Source organism: Mustela erminea, chromosome 5 (genome assembly GCF_009829155.1).
Source record: "Mustela erminea isolate mMusErm1 chromosome 5, mMusErm1.Pri, whole genome shotgun sequence".
In the NCBI taxonomy this organism is placed as follows: Eukaryota; Metazoa; Chordata; class Mammalia; order Carnivora; family Mustelidae; genus Mustela; species Mustela erminea.
The window spans coordinates 100622181-100644135 of NC_045618.1; the positions used below are offsets into that span (position 1 = coordinate 100622181).

General features: G+C 40.6%; 1 protein-coding gene across 4 annotated transcripts in view; it reads left to right on the plus strand.

Moving 5' to 3' along the window:
* The window catches only part of GNG2 (G protein subunit gamma 2), a 113711-nt gene that overhangs the window by 80720 nt on the left and 11036 nt on the right, over positions 1–21955 (plus strand). For 3 of the 4 annotated variants that reach the window (XM_032344224.1, XM_032344225.1, XM_032344228.1), the window contains one exon: positions 7752–7867. In XM_032344224.1, coding sequence (XP_032200115.1) covers positions 7781–7867 — 87 coding nt within the window. In that variant the 5' untranslated portion in view covers positions 7752–7780. Of the gene's footprint in view, positions 1–6251; positions 6284–7751; positions 7868–21955 lie in introns of all 4 variants that reach the window. The other variant, XM_032344226.1, reaches the window with a different exon arrangement.

Genomic DNA, 21955 nt, shown 5'->3' on the forward strand with positions numbered 1-21955 from the left:
TGGTTTCTTAACAGAAGAGTTCCTCCTGAAAGAAATGAGAATGCTTGATGTATTTTTAGAAGAAGAAAACTCATCTAATGGTTATTATTCTATAACAAGCCCTATCTCTCATGTTCAGGGGGTGGGGGGAGGAGGGGTGCTTCTCTCATCAGTGAAAAGAGTAAAATGCCTTCTGTATGATTCTCAGGCTTGGAATTCAGGTGGGATAATTAGGACATTCTTCCGGAGTCCTACCAATCTCTCTCACACAAGCTCTGTAATTGTTCTAGGAGCTTCGGTTGTTTGTATTCTTTTTGCTTACTGGCAGATATGACCCAGCATAATCTCACTCCACCAGCACATTGCAAGAGATTGTGCTCTCTTTTAAATAAGCAGGGACTAAATATCCATAAAGCACAATAATGCTAATGAGAATGATGAGCACTTAACACTTACTCATCCCTGGGAAGGTAATAGGGATCCCAAGACATAATATAAAAGCCAGTTTCCTTGAACCTTTCCTGGTGGAGTACTTTCTCTGAGCAGATTTTTCATGCATGGATCTATGACTGGTTTTTTTTTTTCAGTGTCCTTTCTGATGGAGGGGCTGGGAGCAGTACAATTCACTGTTGTCTGGCACTCCACAGGGCATTAGAGTTTCTGCCTCTGCTCTCTAAATGCCATTAGCACCCCTGATGACTGTCATAACCCAGGCCACCCCCACACATTTCCAAATGCTTCCTAAGGGGTTGCACTTCCCTTGGTTGAGAACCATTGCCAGTGGGTTTAGTGTGGTGGGGCTTGGAAAATAGATTGAATCCCATTTGGAATTTCCAGAGGGTAGATTGTTCAAATTTTGAGAAGAGATCTTGGCTGTGGCATCTGAAAGAATTAATCTGTGGAATTCTAGCTCTCCGATTCAAATCCAGAGATGTGCAGTCACCCATTTCAGTACTTGGGAGGAGCTACCAACTGCTAGATGGAAGAGGGTCACACCAGCACTACCAACCTTTGATCATCAGCCCAGCTGATTCCCAGAGGTGTTTTGAGGTTCCAGAAGTAAGCTCAGGACTTCAGAGTCTCCCCAAGAGAGGCAGACACTGGTTCTATTTCCCTCTGCCCCACTAATTTCTAGAAGAGTTAGAATCCACAGATGGGTGCATCTTTGGGGTGGGCCTCTGATGGTTCTGGGGCCAGGCTGGACCCCCACAAAGGTAAACTAGGGTGTATCGTAAGGCAATCCAAAGACTAGCTGATGGGGGTGAGCAGGGAGCGATCTATAGGAATTAATCACTCTCTCTTTCTAATGAAAAGTTTTTTGTTGTTTGTTTTTAAAAGGGGTGTACATACACCTGTGTTTTCAAGCTTTGTCCACATGATCATTTCAGCAGAATTTTACTTTTTCTTTTAGCTATTTCAGTGGTTGCTATATTCAAAGCATTTCCTTCCCTCTTAAAATAATGTCTGCCCAATTTCAGCCAGATGTAGAATGAAACAGGAACCTTAGTAAAGGGTATCGGATATGCATCTGTGCTTCTGCCTAAGCACCTAACAGGACTCTGTCAACAACTTCTCTTGGCCCGATGTGCTCACAGGATGCAACACCCTTTTCTCAACAACACTTCTCACCGCATGCAATCGCTGTCAGCTTGGGTAGGGACAGAAGACCAAAGTTTTTGTCTCCCGCATTAGGAATCTGTGATGTAGCACTACACTTGTCTACATGAACAAGGAACAATCTGGAAAGGAAACTAAGGAAACAATTCCATTTGACAGTAGTGTCAAAAATAATAAAATATTTAGGGACTTAGAATAGAATTAACTTGGGACTAGAGAGCCCAGAAATAAATCCTCACATATACAGTTAAATGATTTTCAAGAAGGGTGACAAGACCATTCAACTTGTAAAAGACAATCTTTTTGACAAATGGTGCTGGGAAAACTAGTATCTACGTGTAAAAGAATGAAGTTGAACCTTTACCCAACACCATATACAAAAATTAACTCCAGGTGCATCAAAGACCTAAAGGTAAGAGCTAAACCTCTATAACTCTCAGAAGGAGAACATAGAGCAGAAACTTCACAACATTGGATTTCCTGGATATGACACCAGAGGCACAGGCAACAAAAGAAATTTGGACTTTATGAAAATTAAAAACTCTTGTGCCACAAAGCACACTATTAACAGAGTGAAAAGGCAATCTATGGAATGAAGGAAAATGTATCTAAACCCCATATATCTGAGAAGAGGTTAATATCCAGAATATATAGAGAGCTAAAACTCAACAACCAAAAAAAAACCTGATTCAAAAATAGGCAAAGGTGGGGGGCGCCTGGCTGGCCTGGTTGGTGGAGTGTGCTGCTCTTGATCTCAGGGTTGTGAGTTTCAGCCCTACCTTGGGTGTGGAGATCATGTAAAAATAATAAAATATTTTTTTAAATGGGCAAAGGATTTGAACAGGTATTTCTCCAAAGGACATAAGCAAATGGTCAATAAGTACTTGAAAAGATGCTTGACATCACTGACCATTAGGGAATGCAAATGAGAACCACAATGAGATACCACCTCACACCCGTTAAGATGACCATGATCAAAAAAACAAAAATGGAAAATCGTGTTGGGAAGATGAGAAATTGGATCCATGTGCACTTTTGGTGGGAATGTAAAATGGCATAGCTGCTACAAAAATCAGAATGGCTATTCCTCAAAAAGTTAAAAATAGATTTACCATATGACCCAGCATTTCCACTTCTAGGTATATACCCAAAAGAATTGAAGTAGGGTCTTGAAGAGATATTTGTACATCCTTGTCCATACAAGTATTATTCACAGTAGCTAAAATGTGGAAGCAATGGAAGTGTTTTCAACAGATGAATGGATAAGCAAAATGTGGTATAGACATGTAGTGAACTATTACTCAGCCTTAAAAAGGAAGGAGATTCTGACACATGCTATGACAGATGTAAACCTTGAAGACATTATGCTCTGTGAAATAAGCCAGTCATGAAAAGATAAATACTGTATGATTCTACTTCTACGAGATACCTAGAGTAGCCGAAATCATAGAAACAGAAAACAGAAGGTGGTTTCTGGGGCTGAGGGAAGGAAAGAATGGGACTTCCGTTTATTGGGTACAGAGTTTCTGTTTTATAAGATGAAAAGCATTCTGAGCGTGTCCGTGTGTGTGATACATTGTCCAAGTCCCTTAGGCTTAGAAGACAGACTAACTTTTCTTATCTACCATAGCCACTTTTTAGGAAAATACATATTTCTTGGGAACACTGATCTAGGAACCTATAGTGCTTTCAGTCTTCAGGAGAAGGATTTTATGGGAAAGCAGCTGGAGGTGAAAAAGAAAAAAATGCACAAAGTGATTCTAATAGCTTGAGGCGCCTGGGTGGCACAGCTGGTTAGGTGTTCTACTCTTGATTTTGGCTCAGACCGTGATCTCAGGGTCCTGGGACTGACCCTTGAGTCAGGCTCTGTGCTCAGCATAGAGTCTGCTTGAGCTTGTCCTCTCCCTCTGCCCCTCCTGCTCACGCTTGCATTTTCTCTCTCTCTCTCTCTCTCTCTCTCTCTCTCTCGCCTTCTTTCTCAAATAAATAAATATTTTTAAAAATAAATAAATGTGACACTTGGCTTTTTAAAATTTAAGTTCAATTAACATACAATGTATTATTAGTTTCAGAGGTAGAGGTCAGCAATTCATCAGTCTTAAATAGTACCAAGTGCTCATTATATCACATGCCCTCCTTAATGTCCATCACCCAGTTACCCCATATCTCCAGCCCCTTACTTCCAGCAACCCTCAGTTTGTTTCCTATGATTTAGAGTCTCTTATGGTTTGTCTCCCTCTCTGGTTTCATCTTGTTTTATTTTTCCCTCTATTCCCCTATTTTTCCTCTCCCCCATGCTCTGTTTTGTTTCCTAAATTCCACATATGAGTGAGATAATATAATTATCCTTTCTGATTGACTTATTTCACTTAGCATATAACCTTCTAGATCCATTCACATCATTGCAAATGGCAAGATTTCATTTTTTTGATGGCTGAATAGTATTCCTGTGTGTGTGTGTGTGTGTGTGTGTATACCACATCTTCTTTATCCATTCATCTGTCAATAGACGTGTGGGCTCCTTCCATAGTTTAGCTAATGTGGACATTGCTGCTATAAACATTAGGGTGCACATGCCCCTTCAGATCACCACATTTGCATCTTTGGGGTAAATCCCTAGTAGGAAACACTAGATTCTTTTGGGTCATATAGTAAAACTAGAACACTGAGTGTGTATCTTCCTAAAACTAAAACCAATGTCTGTGTTTACTTTTTCTGCTAAGTCTATTTAGTTTTCAGAGGTTTTCTCTCCCCAACATTTCTAGACTTGCATCCTACCCCTTCTCTCTTCTTTTTCTATCTCAGCTCCCATCTCCCCACTTCTCTCTTCTCCCATGCAGAGGTCTTCTTCCATAGTAGGTAGAATGAAGTCCCCCAAAAGTGTCCATGTCTCCATTCCTGGAATGTATGACTATGCTATGTTAATGGCAAAGGGCAATTAAGGATGCAGATGGAATTAAGGATGCTAGTCAAGCTGGCCTAAAGATAGGGAGGTTGTCCTGGGTTATCTGGGGTAGGGGGCAGTAGAGTTGCCAGGTTCTTAAAAGTGGAGGAAGGGAGAGAGCAGAGTCAGAAGGGGATGTGACTGTGGAAGAGGTCAGAGTGATATGATGTAAGAATAACTCAACTCACCTTTGCTGGCTTTGAAGATGAGGACTAGGACCAAGAGCCAAAGAATGCCTGTAGCCCCTAGAAGCTAGTGAGAGGCAAGGAAATAGATTTTCCCTTACAGACTCCAAAAGGAATACTGCTCTGCTGATACCTTGATTTTTAGCCCAGTGAGACCTATTTCAAACTTCTGACCTCCAGAACTGCAAGATAAGAAATTCCTATTGTTTAAGCTCCTACATTTGTAGTAATATGATATGGTAGCAATAGAAAACTCATACACTTCTTTAGTCTCCTAAGACAGAAAGCCATAACTTTCCCAGGAAACATGAACAGGCATTAGAGCATAGAATTTCCTAGATACTCAAATGAAAATACTGGGCCATTTACTCAGGTGATGGTAAATCTATTGTCCAATGGCAGAAATACTCTTAATAATGGTGGTGTAAACAAAGTGGGTACTTATTTCTCTTCACATAGATGATAGCCAGTTCGAAGCTGGCATGGTGGCCCTACAGTGCCAGTATGTGCCCAGATCCTTCCTGCTTACCCCAGAATATAAACCTAAAGGTTCAAGGTGAAACTCTGTGGTCAACAGGACCGTCTTCCAGGCCAGTATCAGAAGGAGGGGGAGGCAAAGAACACACCCTTCTCCTTTCAAGGGCACTTCTGCTTATACTCATTGGCCAAAACTTGGTCGTCTAAGTTTACTGACCAGCAAAGGAGGCAGAATAATGTATATTTCAGTAAAGTACGCCCAGCTAAAATTCAGGGTTCTCATGGGCTCTATGAAAAAGAAAAGCAAATTGTTATTACCAATAAAGAAGAGGAGAAGTGGTATTTGGAGGCAAGCAATGGTTTCTGACACAGGTTACTGTGTAATCTGATTTAGATTCAAGGGCAGATGAAGAGCTGGCCAGACTCCCACATCTCCCTCAGGCCCAATGAGGATTTGGCAATTCTGTGATAATCTATATTCTAGTGTGGTAAATTCTAGTTTGGAAGGAATGTTAGCTTCACAAAACAGTGTCCAGGGTCTTGTAGATCACGACTACTTCCAACTTTGGATGAATGAAAAGAGTTAGGCTATGCTTCCTGGTAAATCAAGATTCCATCTTGGTCCTGTGACGTTTTGCACGGGTGTTAGATTTTTGTTCGATCTGGGGACATGTAATTTCCTTGTGGGGCTGAGATGATTGGGTTCCTAATTATGCTGATGAAATCATAGTTGTTAAAGCCTCTTGTTGTTGTTGTTGTTGTTGTTTTGGTTTGGTTTTACATAAAGATCCCTCCGCTGATGTTCAAGCACATGGAAGTAGAGCTCAGAGATCTTTGTGGCTTCAAAATCCCTTCAGTCTTCCTTTCCATTTTATTGTCTCTGATGCCTTTGAAAATAACTGGAGGGAACAGTTAATTATCTTTCAATTATACTGTAAATGTTATGCTTTTGGGGTGGCTGATTTTGCAGTTTTCTTTATAAAATAACACTATGAAGGGACCTCTTTGTTTACAAAGACTTACACATAATTTCTTCTTTTGCCTTGAAGAACAAGATACAAATATATAAGAACCAAAGAAGGTAATTTACATATTTATGCTCTTTTGGTAATTAAAAAATGTTTTTTGATTTTACTGAATACGTAACAGTCTTATATTGAATTTACCAGGGATTATATTTCATTTCCCAGGTTTTCTATGTGTCCTCTTTCCTTCTTGAGATGGTTGCCTGATTTTACTTTACCTCTGTTTAAAAATATTCCCCAAAGCTAGCAGAAGTCACACTTTTTAATATGTCTTCAGAACAGGATTCAACTGTTGACTGAAGCAAGGCTTGAATGCCTCTCATTTCTTGGGTCATGCACTCCAGCTAAATTGCTGCTCTCAGACATTGCTTCACTGTGGGGTGTCAGGGACCTCAAAGAGCACATTTATACAGACCCAAAATAGCATATGACACCTTGACATGGAGCGAGACCTGATCAGAATGTGGAGGAAATGGGCCCCCATAAATAAAATAGGGTACTTTCCGTGATGAACAACAACAACAAAAATTGAGATGGTGGGTCAAGGAAGAATTAGAAGAGAAATGAAATTGGGATAGGACTTAAGCGGGTAGGGAAAGGATGGGGAGGAGATCTGGCAATCCCAGAGGCAAAGAAACAATCTCATAATTTACATAAGTACAGAATTCCACTCTCTGAACATTTGTGTCCCATTTCCATATTTATAAAAGTAATAAGTCCATTATACTGAATACAGAATTCTACTGGTGAACCCATTGATGTCATTAACAAGTTAGACATGGCAATCCTTCCCCCTTGACATTGCAGATGAAGAACTGTGAGTGAAGTAAATAGTTGTGTCTAGCCATATTTCAAATAGAATAGAGAGAAAAGGCTATTTTTTTTTTAAATGCTGGATAAACAACACTGAAAAACCACACATCCTATGCAGCGTCTCTGCAGTGTGATAGACTGAGGTGGCTACAGTTAGCTAGAAAGTTAGTGTTGGAACCCACCAGCAGAACATTGTAAGTTTGGTATCTTTAGTCCTAAGGGATTATTTACCATTCCTCTCTGCTTGCCTTTGATTCTTCATCCTCTGAGGGCACTTAAACAGATTATCTGACCATAGTAGTACCTAAAAAATAACAACACTTATAACGTCTGCTGTCACCCTTACCATTTTGAACTCAGTTCATACATTAAGATAATTTTAATGACTTTCTTCCTTAATTCAGCAGCGCATCTTATTCTAACTGATTTGGTAAACAATCTTCATTGTTTTTCCCTGAAGAAGGGGTAGAAGTGCAGAGGGGTGTGTGTGTGTGTGTTGGGGTGGGGTAGGAGGATCTGGAAAACCACAAGCACATGTCATCTCCTGGCCTGCCCGCAGTCAGACTTGGCACTGGACTGGGGCTGGAGAGGACTGGGAGAGCCAGGCCTCACCACAGCCACTCTTCCGAAGTTCCCCCATGATGATGAACCTGTATATTTGGCAGCTCCTGAGTGCCCTGATGCATTCTTCCCTCCTGTGTTCTTTCCTAGTGTATCTGAAAAACCCACCCAGCATTCCAATGGCTAGCAACAATACCGCCAGCATAGCACAAGCCAGGAAGCTGGTAGAACAGCTGAAGATGGAAGCTAACATCGACAGGATAAAGGTAAGGACCACATCACCCACACAGACCCTCCAGCCTTCATTATAAGGAGCATGGTTTGCAGGCCTCTGTCCCTTGACTCCCCTTCTATGGAGAGTGATGAAAGCAGTGAGAGCAAGAGAGAAACTTAATAATTAGGCAAAAAGTTCATTTTTCTAATGTGCTTTATCTTCTCCAAATTTCTCCAGAATAAAATGACAGCATAAATTAAAACTGGTTCTCCACGTAGAATTCAAAACAGAATAATAACGGCAGAAGAGACAAAAAACAAGATCATGGTTGAATTCTAGCCAAGGAAATCGGAGAAAACACAAAACTTACCAGCTGATCTCCCTGATTCTTTAGAGACTGTCTTTTCATTTGCGTTTTAGCTTTTCTGTCTTGGTTTAGGTTCTAAGTTTAATTGTCTATCTGTCATGATTAATCTTTCTCTTCACCACTGTAGGTTGTATTTAATAACTTATGGATTTTTTTTTCCTTCAAAACACAAAAATCACACATGGTCTCCCTAAGAAGTCAAACAACATAGCGGGCTAATGAAAGTATTTTATCAAATGGAACTTAGAAGCATATCTCATTTTCTAAAAAATAAAGCTAGAACATTCATCCAAATGTGAAATTCTTTTTAAAACTAGAATATTTTTCCTATTTCCTCCATACCAGAGTTAGCAACCTGAACAACCCACCCAACCTTGGAAGTATGCTTCTAGAGCAAAGGTCAAAAAATTAAGGCTCATGAGCCAGATCAAAGTTTTATTAGAACAGACCCATTCATATACACATTGTCTATGGCTACTTTCTCACTACAATAGCAGAGCAGAGTAGTTGCAAGAAAGACAGTGTGGTCCACAAAACATAAAATATTTACTGTCTGGGCTTTTACAGAAAAGTTTGCTGACCCCCAGTCTAGAACAGTGGTTCTTAGCTGACCTGTACATTCACATTACCCAGGGAACTCTAGAAAGATCAATTCTAAGACCATACTCTAGAACAATTAAATTAGAATCTCTTGGGGTGTGAGTCAGGCATCAGCTTTGGTTTTTTCCCCTTTTTTTTTTTTTTTTTAACTTGTCAGTTAGTTTCAATGTATAGCCCTGGTAAAGAACCTAGGGGAGGGGCACCTGGTTGGGTCAGTGAGTTAACTGTCACCTTTGGCTCAGGTCATAATCCCAGGACCCTGGAATCAACCCCCAAGTGGGGATCCCTGCTCATTGGTTAGTCTGCTTCTCCTTTTCTCTCTCCCTCCTGCTCATGCTCTCTCTCTCTCTCAATTAAATAAATAAAGGCTTAAAACAAAAAAGAAGAAGAAGAAGAAGAAGAAGAAGAAGAACCTAGGGAAAAGATTTGCTCCTCCTCCTCCTTTTTTTTTTTTTTTTTAAAGTAAACTCCACACCTGATGTGGGTCTTGAACTCATGACCCTGAGATCAAGAGTCTCATACATGCTCTACTAATTGAGCCAGCCAGACACCTGGGGTTTGCTCCTTCTAACTCCCATCAGCTATGGACTGGAGAGTCTTTCTTCATAAAGAAGCTGAGCAAATACCCATAGGCATCTGTCTGTCCTAATCTTTTTTGAGTTCTGATAATGGGGCCATGTAGGCCCATCTTCTCTTCTTTCCACAGCTTTAACTCTTCTTATTCATGAATGAGATAAATACAGGGAACTCACCATTTGCCTTGCTCCTTTACAACACCTTCCTCTTTTCCTCTTTTCCCTTTGCCTCTTCTTTTTCACTCCCTTGCTGAAAAAGTACAATGTGGAAGGTAGGCACAGAATCTGCTGCAAGAAGTGAGGGGGTTCAAAGACCGTGGCATCAAAGAGTCATTTGGTTCTTCTTCTTCTTTTTTTTTTTTTTTAAAGATTTTATTTATTTATTTGACAGACAGAGATCACAAGTAGACAGAGAGGCAGGTAGAGAGAGAGGAGGAAGCAGGCTCCCTACTGAGCAGAGAGCCCGATGCGGGCCTCGATCCCAGGACCCTGAGATCATGACCTGAGCCAAAGGCAGCAGTTTAACCCACTGAGCCACCCAGGCGCCCTCATTTGGTTCTTCTTTGGGAGGGGTGGGGAAGAGAGGAAGCTTCTGCCCATGGGCCTTCTGGAAAATGTCACTTTGCCTTTCAGGGTGGCCCAACTAAGATAAAAGTATTTGTGAAGCGCTATTGTGGTTGGCATTTTCTCTTACTGCTCAGGATCCTCAGATCTGGCTCCTGAAGGAGGTTGTGATGGTGTTAGAGGTGATGAAAAGCCAGCAGTGGGAGGAAGAGGACGGAAATAGGCCTTTTCAACCATAAATCAGACCTCCATCCTCCCTCACCCGAATTACTGACTGCAGGGGGCTCCTAGTTGATCCGTGAAATCCATCTCAACCCTGTCTCCATCCCTGCCATCAATTATCCTCCACGTTGCTACCAAAGAAAATTTTCTCTAAGAAAATCTCATTATGTTCCTCTCGCACAGAAAATCTTTTCATGATTCCCATCACCTTTAAAATAAAATTCAAACTCTTTAACAGAATATGGAAGGTCCTTCTGGCCTCTGCCCCTCTTTTTGGCTTCATCCCCTTTTTTTTGCCTAGAACATTCCCTCTCCTCCTTTCTATTCTTCTGCTTTAAACTCTGGCAACTCCGTGAAGACTCAGATCAATCATTACATCCTTTGAGAAGCTTTGCCAGACCCTCCTCATAAGGTTGAATTTGGGCCAGTTTTCAGTTGTTCATTTATTCTTTTGTCTAATAAGTACTTTGTTGACGGCTTTTTAAACGGCCAGACCATGTTAGGTCCTAGAGATGCAGAGGTGGAGAGGGAGAGACGAAGACATGGCTCTTGCCCTCAGGGATCTCCTAATTTAGGAGGGGGTTACAAAAAAATACGAACAAGACCTATCACATAAATAAGATATGCAGGAAGCATGATCACCAGATATTATCAGAAAGAAGGCAGCACCACACCCTGACTCTCTTCCTCTACCACTTCTCAAGACACCAGAGGCACGGCCACTATAAGAAAGAGAAAGCGTTTGTCTAACAAACCCAGCACTGGGTGGTGATCTTCCTAGGCGATCTTCGCATCCACATCTCTCGACCCTTGCTCTGTCGTTAGACCTCAAGTTGTTGGAAATACAGCGGCAGCTTGTCACTCAGCCTTTGTCCTGCACATCAGAGCCAGGCAGGCATGCTGTGGTGAAGTGTCAGATTATTTTTAGTTCAAGCTGTTGGCTAACCTGCGACTGTGTTGACAGACTTGTCTGCTAGCTGGTTTAGGGCTTGGCTATTTGCCTCCAGGACTCCCTTCAAAGGCTTCTGAGCACTCAGGCTTCTCCACCTACTTTCCCTGCATGATCCTGTCGGCAAGAAAGGGCTTTTCTCTGAAGATCCCATGTATGTGATTCTGCAGGCAGAGAAGTGACCGCTTCGAGTTCTGTACGGCGCCAGTGGCATTATGTACATCTGGCAGAGCCCACTGTGACTGAGGCCGTGAGAAGCAGGGGGCAGGGGACACAGCTGGCACTGGTGCTTCGAGAGTCCCATCAGCAGGGGCGGCCTCATCCCTCCTGCAGCCTCCAGGATAACTCGGGCTGCAGAGAGACGCTGTACCATAACAAGATCTGGATAGTGTATTCATTTTTAAACCTTGTGTCCTATCCCTCTGCATCACAGACCCCGGGAGAATTGAGCTAATGAACCCATTATCTGTTCATAAGCCTCAGGCATATATAAATTATACTCCCAGCCTTTCTGTGTTTCTTTGTTAGCGTTTCATTCAAGGACAGAAAGTAAAGAGAAATCAAAGGAAGCTGAGAAGGGATCTAGGGACAGGGACAGAGAGGGGCGTAGAGACTGTGACACTCAGATGTATGAGACAGCAATATAGTCACAGAGATGTGGAGCAAAGACAGATGAAAGGAAGCTTTTCCTTAGAGCACAAATTGAGAGAGCATGTCCAAAAGTAAAGGACAGCAGGTTTCGGTGAAGTCTATTTATTCACCACTCTGGTAGGGCTCGTTGGGTTTCTAATAATAGAAGCCTAGGCCAAGTTCACTTAAGCAGGAAGAGGGGATTGATTATAAAAAATAGAGTGTGTCTCAGATTCCAAGAGCAAAAATGTAGCCGGGTAAGCCATAGAAATAAGAGCTGAAAGACCATCAGAAACCAGGAAAGCTCTGTTACATGCCCTTGCCTCACTCTGTGCATCTGTCTCTTTCTTTTCCCGGGAAGAATAGATTTCTCAGCTTCCTGTTCCATGTGGCAGACATGATGGCTGCCCACAGCTCCCAGGATCCCATGTTACTTCCAGCTCCATGAAGAAAGAGATAGGTTGATTCAATTACCTTTAGTCTCAAGTGCCTGTTTGCTAGAATGGCATCTCTGTTCTAGTCGAACGAGACCATCTGCAGTTCAATCAACGGACATTAGAATCAAACCACAACACTGCTCTAGGAATTAACCCACACTCCATAGTTAAGGAGGAGTAAGAATCATTGTAAACTAGAAAGATGCTCTTTGACAGAGGGCATCGTTAGCATCATGAAAAATAATGTAGATGTAAGAACAAAAGAAAGCCAGGGCCAGAAGCATGGGTGAAATGATTGCTTCTAAACTAATTGGATGCTCCATAAATTGACCCCACATAAAAATGTCAAATTTCTTTCTCATTTCTCCCAAGTATTCCTAATAGACCTTTCCAACTTGTTCCCCTTATTATCCCAAGAGTATGCTATGTAAATTCCCACTTCTCTGGTTATTCTGGGTTCCTCAGTGAGAATGCCCTTCCCCTCATTCTTTTCCTGTCTACTACAGACTGAATGTTTGTCTCTCCCCACCCTCCCAAGATTTTGTTGAAACCCTAACCACCAATATAATGATATTTGGAGGTGGGGCATTAGGAAGATGATTAGATTGGGAGGGTGAGCCCTCATGAATAGGATTAGTGTCCCTAGAAGAGACCCCAGGGAGATCCCTCATCCCTGCCACCATGCAAGGTAATAGTGAGAAGACATCTGTAAACCAGGAAGTGACGTCCACCAGACACTGAATCTGCCAGCACCTTGATCTTAGACTTTGCAGTCTCCAGAACTGTGAGAAATAAATTTCTGTTGTTTGTCATCCACCCAGTCCAAAATATTTTGTTCCAAAAGCCCAACCAACTAAGATCCTCCCCAAATCTTACTCCCCAATCGGGGGTCAGCTCCAGTCCCCACTTGTCCGTGAATATTTTGCCATTCTGACTATGTTTACTAATTGGTTTCATTTTCATCAAATAAATTTTTCCATTAGACTATACAGTCAGCAGGGCGCCTGGGTGGCTCAGTGGGTTAAAGCCTCTGCCTTCGGCTTAGGGCATGATCCCAGGGTCCTGGGATCAAGCCCCACATCGGGCTCTCTGCTCAGCAGCGAGCCTGCTTCCCCCCACCCCCCCACCCCTCCGCCTGCCTCTCTGCCTACTTGTGATCTCTGTCTGTCAAATAAATAAATAAAATCTTAAAAAAAAAAAAAAAAGACTACACAGTCCTCAAAGTCAAAGACCATGTAATTTACTTCTCTGTACCCTTCATGGTGCTGGTGTACAGGCATTTAAGAAACTTTTTTTTTTTTTTAGTGGATAACTTCAAGTTCATGTACTTAGAATGTCATATAGCAGAACATCAGAAGCTATATTTCACATGACATTTCCAATGACATTTATGGTTTAGGAAATTGCAAGCATGGTCACATTGGCCAAATAAAACTGTGGTCAAAGGGGCACTGGGTGGCCCAGTCAGTTAAGTGTCTAGCTCTTGATTTTGGCTTAGGTCATGATCTCAGGATCCTGGGACCAAGTGCTGTGTTGGGCTCTGCACTCAGCAGAGAGTCTGCTTGAGGATTCTCTCTATCTCTCTCTCTCTCTCCCTGGAAAAATAAATAAATCTTAAAAAAAACCCACAAAACTATGATCATAGGAGAAAATTCATTGAAATACAAAAATGGAGAGAGTACAGTAAATACTTTCATGTGTTGTGTTTGATTATAAGAAGCCAGTATTTATTGTATACTTTATTTTTATAATAATTCAACATAAAAACAGATTGATTTTCATAACTGACAAATATGTATAAATTATCAAAGACAAATGTTTCTAATGATTGAATCATCTTTCTGATGACTGACTCATAAAAGGTTGGAATTGAGCGTCACAGAAAATGGTACTGAGAAATGGACCAGTTAGACATCATCCTTGGTAGTAGAGAAAGGACACGTATCCTAGGTTTGGGACTTTTGAAGTATTTTTTCAGAATTTGAAATGAAATATTTAACATCTCTTCTCTAAAATGCTTGCATTTGAGGGGCGCCTGGGTGGCTTAGTCGATTGAGTGTCTGACTCTTGGTTTCAGCTCAGGTCATGATCTCATGGGTGGTGAGATTGAGGCCTTCATCCAGCTCCATCCTTGTGGGAAGTCTGCTTAAAGATTCCCTCCCTCTGCTTCTCCTGCCACTCACACTCTCTCTCTCTCTCTCTGAAATAAATATTTTTGAAAAGATGCTTGCATTTGATTGGGGAGAATGAGATACTACCTCCTCATTGACCAGTTGGGAGTATTTGTAGAGATAATAAAATCGGTGTAGTATGTCAAAGGACATAAAGAGGAAGGGGTCATATTCACAGTTGGCCAGTCCTCATTCATTCAGTTTGCTGAAAATGAAGCAAAAAACATAAAATTGAACTCACACATACATTAGTAACTAAGCTTGACACTTCATTTTTATGAGAGTTGATATAACTTTTAAAAAGTTCCGTATTTATTAAGCACCGTGTACATGCTTAGCTTTATGCATTGTGTCTAGGAACTATAGCAGTAGTACTGTTAAACCCTGATAATTTGAAATCCCTAGGAAAAGAATTTTTCTGAATAGCCCAGTTTTCAGGCCAGATGAAATCTCCCTTCTTAAAAAATGTAACTTCTTTGGATGACTCTTTGAATGTCTTTCTCTTTTTATTAAATAGAGTAAATTAAATATAATGTGCTTTTTTGATGATTCATTTGAAGTTATTAATTTCAAGAATATTTCCTATTTCATTTTTTAGAAAAATCCTATTGATGTACCATTAAATTAATACCACCTTGGAGGAGAGGGGAGGGGAAGACCACTTAGATGATTCACTCATTATTTTATAAATAAAAAATAGTCAATATTTATTTATACAATTTTACTTCCTCTAGTATCATAATCAAAGTTTGATCTTGGGCAGTCTTCACACCCAGGAAATATCCTTTAGACTTAATTTTGGCCGCCAGCTGTGATGGGGGTGTCATGATGGTGTGAGACATCATGGCAACTTGCTGCCTTTCATTCTCAACATTAGTAGTCTTGCTGTCCATACACCTCTCATATTTTCAGTATGGTTCCAGGGCATTTCAAAGAATCCTAATGTTTTTTTCTGCAGTCACTTGTGTTTAAGCTGGATGTTTTCATTTTTTCTGACTTGAATTACATTTTAATGATTCAAAGAAATGTGAAGACTTTCTAGATAAATGTCAGACCAGTGTCTCCTACTTTGGAAATTGTCTCATCCCAGAGGTTTCGTAGTTTCTTTTGTCTTCTCAGGTACATTGCCAAGCCAATGACAAATGATGAACATCCCATTTCAAGCCTGCATCCCAGTACAGTCCTTGAGGTCTTTTTAAGCAACAAATTCAAGTTAAGTCAACCCTGACTGTTGCCTTTAATGCAGGCAACTCAATTGAAGGACTTGACTGAAGGACTGATGCCCTTACCACACATGTGACTTCCCACACATAGAGGCAGTGACCCCCTGTCATCTTTGCCTGATGGCTTGCAAGCATTTTGTGACATCAATTTTAAAATGTGTCTTCATTTCAGAATGTAATGAAGACAGAACTATATCCTTACAGACTGTTTAAATTCTTAGGTCTGATTTGTATACTGACAAGTGCTTCTCAGAGCTGTCAGAATGTCTGCCTAGAGTCGGTTCCTATTTTTTCAGAGCCTAAAATCAAAGTTTGGTAAACTTTATTGGAACTCTCTAGGGTCGCTGTTTCTTTACTTCCAATTTCTTAGCCCCAGTCTAGCTGAAGAGGTTGCTGGATAGCTGGGTTTCAGCAATGGTCAATCTGAGAAGATCCACGCTCTCATCAAATGTAATTCCTTCACGTGTGCATCAGTTCTCATCTCCCTAATCCAAGCTCACACTCCACCACCTGTCCATCCTGAAACATCCATTTTGATTCTCTATGTCATCATTTCCATCAGTGTACAAACGTAGTATTATTTCTCCGTCTTAAATAAAATTTTATTTTTTCCCTCTGAATTGCCCACTTCCTCTTCCAGCAACTGCCTCATTTGTTTGCTCTGCTTTGCAGAACTTCTTGGAGAAGTTGTCTATACTCATTATCTCTAATGTCTCTTTTCCCTTTCTTTTGAAAAGTTATTTTTACTCTGGAAATAATCTCAAAGATACAGCAGGACTGCAAATGCCATACAAAGTATTTTGTTTTCCCCTGAACCATTTGAAAATAAGTTGTCAAAAGTTACCGCATCAACACCAAATACTTTAGTATGTGTTTCCTATAAGTAAAAACATTCTTCTACATAATCATAATGCAGTCATCAAAATTAAGAGATTAACACTGATTTGTGACTACTTTCTAGTGCTCAGGCCCCATTTAAGTATTGCAAATCGCCCTATTCTCAAAGCCCTTTGAGAAAAGGACCCAGTTCAGAATCATGTGTTGCATTTAGTTGTCCTGTCCATAGAGTTCCTTGAATTTCATGGTCTTGACACTTTTGAAGGTTACGGGACATTCACTTTGTAGAACACCACTCAAGTTGGGTTTGTCAGATATTTCCTTATGATTAAATTTAGGTAGCAAAACGGGAACATAAATATAGAATTGATGGGGATTTTTATCTCTTTACATTTTATCAGTGGCATATGATTTCAAATTGTCACTTACTGGTAATGTTAACTTCATTACTTAATTAAGGTGTTATCTTCTAGTTTTTTCATGTAAAGTTCTTCTTTTGTCTTTTGTAGTTAATAAATACTTGGATCTTGGGAGATAGACCTTGAGGCTATATTCACTACCCGACTCCTCACTAAAAATTTGTTTTTAAAATTGTATTTAATTATATTGATATTAGACTCATGGCTTCCTCTTTTATTCAGTGGTTTATAATCTGCTACTATCATCATTTATTTTGATGTCTTAATTGGCACAGACTGAAAAGCTAGCTACCACGTCCTTCTGACGTGATTCCATCTTGCTTTGACTGCTTCCTTAGTGCTTGACACAAAAAGATGTTGTAGGATCCTCTTATTATTTCCCTGCCCTGACCTTAGAATCACCCTTTTCTCTAAGAGCTAACTAGTTCCTTTGAGAATGGTATTTAGAAATGAAACTCTGGATGCTACTTGTAATCATTGCTGAAGTGTTTGAACGGTTGCTGCTCCAAGTTCCTCTCAGTGGACAGTGTTAGAGAACACTATACATGTCTGTTTTTTTCTTTATCTTTGTATCTGTATATATGTAGTCATGAGTTCACACCAACACCACCAGGTCCTGTCCTACACCACAGAGTATATTCTAGCTTTCTGCTTCCCATATTTGTAACTCCCTTCACTGACAATGAGGATCCTAGCCCCCCTGGTCTGTATTTGGCCAACTCTCCTGTAGAGAACCAAGGTCCCATTCCATGACCTCTCCTCCTGACAAGGATGCATTCACATCCCACTTGAGTTCCTACACACCATACCAGGCTATCCTATACAGGTGCTCTCCTCACCCTGCTCAAGCTCCGACCTCCCACTATGGATCCCTGATCAAGTGTGGAGCCCACTTTGTTTAGTCTCACCCAATCCCTTTAAGACTGAATTGTTCATGAAGAAGGAGGAGGAGGCCCCATTTGCTTGTAACCCCATTCCGGTGAGGCTTTCACCCCCACTGTTCTCTTGAGCCTGCTCTCACCAAGGTTGCTGATGACTACAAATGGCAAAATCTAATAGTCAATTCTCCATTTCATCATACTTGACCTACAGGCAACATTTGTCATGGCTGATGATTCCTTATGCCTTGAAGCATTTTCTTCAGCATTTGGTTCTCAACAGTCCCCACTCTCACAGGGGACTATGTCTAAATTTCCTGTTCTGGCTCCTCCTGGGCTCCCCAGTTTCTTACAATGAAGTGTTCTGGAGTTCAGTACTTGTTCCTCTCTTTTCTATCTAAATATACTCTCTGTGTTGACTCTTGACTCCCACAAAGTAGTCGCTGCTTTCCCCACAGCATTCGGAGTACTCCTTTACAATGCAAGTCAGTGCTTCCCCTCCATTCCTCCATTCTGTAAGTTTTCACTCAAAGATTAATTGCCTTCTCTGTTAAGCCTAGCTGCTGCTTCTCCAGTAGTTCCCCAACCCCCTACACACACTCATATTCTTAATCCCTTTTACCCTGCTCTACTTTTCATTTTCTTATAAAACTTACTACCCTCTGGGGCACCTGGGTGGCTCAGTTGGTTAAGTGTCTCGATTTCAGCTAAGGTCATGACCTCAAGGTTATGAGACTGAGCCCCGTGTTGGGTTCCACAGTGGGTATGGAGCCTGCTTGAGATTCTGTCCCTCTCCCTCTACCCCTCCCACCCCCGTCTCTCCCTCTCTAAATAAATAAGTTAATTAATGAAAACTTATACCTTCTACCATTCTCTATAATTATTGTACTTTTCTGTTCTCTCTATTCTCCCATTCAAATACTGTATCAGCAATTTGATGATGCTGTTCATTGGTGTAGTTTGAGTCCTGTTTCTTCATTTTGGTTTTGTTGAGTTACTTGAACCTGTGGGTTTGTTGTTTTCATCAACCATTATGCATTTTTCAGCCGCTATGTCTTCAGATATTGTTTCTTCCTTCTTTTGCACCCACCATCTTTCTCCTGTCCTTCAGAGACCCCAGTTATATATGTATTCAGGTCCTTAAGTTATTGTCTACCCAGGTGTTCTATTCATATTTTTTCAGTCTACTTTCTCTGTGTACTTCATTTTGGAGAAGTCCTGTTGTTATCTTCAAGTTCAATCATCTCTTCTTCTGCAGCATCTCAATCCACTGGTAATTCCATCCAGTGTATTATTTATCTCCAGAGATTTGATTTGGATCTTTTAAATATCTTCCATATCTCTTCTTTTCATGTTTTGCTTTCCTTTACCTTCTTGATTTTATGGACAGTATTTACAATAGCTATCTTAACAAGATCCTTATCTATTAATTTAATCATCTGTGTCAATTCTGGGTCTTCTTTGTAGTAATTCTTCTCCTTATATGGGAGAGATTTTTTTCCCCACTTAATTATATGCCTGAATTCTTTTTTTTTTTTTTTTTTCAATTGGATTCTAGATATTGTGGCATACTGGAATTTTTTTTTTTATTCCTTTTAATATTTGGGGGTTTTGTTCTATGGTGTGATTAAATTACTTGGAAACATTTTGGTCTATTCAAGACTTACGAGTGAACATTGGCATGTGGGTCTGTAACAGCCTTTAACCTAGGCCAATTTGGCACCACTCCTGAAGCAATACTCCTTATAAGACTCTATTCAACCCTCCAGTGTTATGAGATCTTTCTACTCTGCCCATGGAGGCACAAACTACTCCAGCCCTGTCTGATCACCAGGGATTATTCCATTTGACTCTTTCTGAATATTTTTGCACAGCCTCAAGCAGTTTTCTCCCACATATGTGCTGATCAATATTCAACTAAAGACAGAATGAATTCTCTGGAGGCCTCCAGAGCTCACACTTTCTCTCGCCCTCTATCTGTGTCTGTGAAGCTCTTTTTTCTCTGTTACTCTCTCCTCAACTCAAGGAGATTCCTTAACTCTGTTTTGGTGGCCCCTCCCTGTACCGTGGCCTAAAAACCCTTTTTACACAGTCAGCTGGGTCAGCCATGGGGCTTATGTTGTCTCCCTTCTCTCACTGATCACTATCCTCCGCTGCCTGTTGCCTAACATTTATAAACTGCTTGTTCCTATATTTTTCCAGTTTAATTAGTGTGTGTTTTTTTCATCATAATCTGAATTAGAAATCTGGAAAAATACATAAGTTCTACAAGGACAGGAATCTTTGTGTATTTTCTTCCTTTCTTATTCCAAGTATCCAGACCTATGCCTGGTGTATTAGGTACTCAGTAAATATTAGTTGAATAGAATATTTGTTGAATAAGATTATGTTTGAGAACTCCTTCAGGAATTATCTGAGTGTCTACCGTGTATCTGGCACTGATCATACACAGTGGTAGGTAAAGCAGATATAGTTTCTGTCTTCCTAGAGTATAGTGTCTAAAGTGAAAGGCAAATATCAAACACAAATAAACAATGGTTGTTGTTATAAATTGTAAGAAGTGTTTTCCTATAAAGGAAAAGAATGGGATGAAAGCGCATAATGAGGAAAGTCATTATTGGATGAAATGGTCATTGAAGACTCTGCAAAGAGGCAATATCTCATTTGACACCTAAAGGAACAGAAGGAGTCAGGCTGTAGAGAAAATGAGGAAAAGAATAGTCCGGGGATTGTATATGTGAAGCTCTGAGACAGAAAAGAACTTGGAGCTTCCATAACATTAGCGGAGGTGTGTGTGAGGAGGGAGGAATGCCACACATGAAAGATGGGCAGGCCCAAAGCATGCAGGCTGTTTTAAGATGTTTTGGTTCTCTACAAAGTACAATGGGAAACTATTAGTAGTTTTGAGTAAGAGTGGTATGAGCCAATTTATATTTTTAAATTAACTTTCTAGCTGCAGTATGGAAAATACTACTCTTGGCACAGTAGTAAAAGCTGGAAATTCATTTACAACTGAAATTCTTAAACTTTTTTCTGCCCTAGACCTGTTTGGCAGCCTACTGAAGCATATGGCCTCCTTCTCAGAGTAATGTTTTCAAATTACAAAGGAAGTTAATCATGCTGAAATACAGTTTATCAGAATAGCTTTTAGAAAACTATTTGCGATAGAGTAATGTAGGTACTCCTTTATTGGCTGATTATAGAAGACCTAATATTGAGTCTATAATTATACAGTGGATGAACATAAATGAAATGTTGTGATCTTTACAACAGTACTTATGGTGTGATGGGAACTATCTGACTTCTGTGGCTAAACAAGTCAGAGGGACTGCTAATGCTACTGTTTATGTTGTCTACATCTGGGAATGTAATGGACAGAAATGCTAAATCTCTATTTGAGGTTAGTGAAAATAAAGATGTAACTTTTTTATCATCAACATTCACAGACCAGATCACCCCCTGAATTCTATCTGTTGACCCTGTGGTTAGTCCATTTGAGCTGCTGTAACAGAATACCATACTGGGTGGCTTAGAAAAACAGACATTTTTCTCACAGTTCTGGGGCCTGGGAAGTCCAACATCAAGGCACTGGCACATTCCATGTGTAGTGAGAGCCCGCTCCCTGGTTAATAGATGGTTGACTTCGCACTATGTTCTCATATGGCAGAAGGGGCACAGGGGCTCTGTGATCTCTCTTACAGCACTAATCCCATTCATGAGAACTCCAAATTCCATCACATTGGGAGTTAAGTTTCAACATATAAGTTTTGGAGGCTATGAACATTCAGTTTATAGCAGACCCCTTGGAAAACCCAAATTAATCACTTTTTAGTTAAGAAATTATTTCCGTAAACATGGCGAAAGAAGACGGGAACCTAAACTTGGGTAGTCACCACAGCAATGACAGTAAGGAGACAAATGTGAGGTATTTTTGGAGGAATAAGCAGTAAGACAGGAAAGAGATTGAGTAGGGTTACTGGGGAAATCTTAATGGAAGTAGGGCTATACAGTGTAAAGGATGCAGTGTGCACAACGTTAGCAGGGATAGTCAGAAAGAGTCTTGCCCATTGCTGTGACTCATTGAAGGCAGGGGACAAAGATGACACTATGGGTTAGAAAAGAAGGATTAAGTCAGGAACGCTAAGACTCCCTACTCACCCACTCATGATCTGTGAGACCTACAGCAAACACCTTCCTAATGAAGCCTCAAATTCACATATTCAAGATGAGGACAGTAATAGCTTATGACCCATAACATTGTTGTAAGC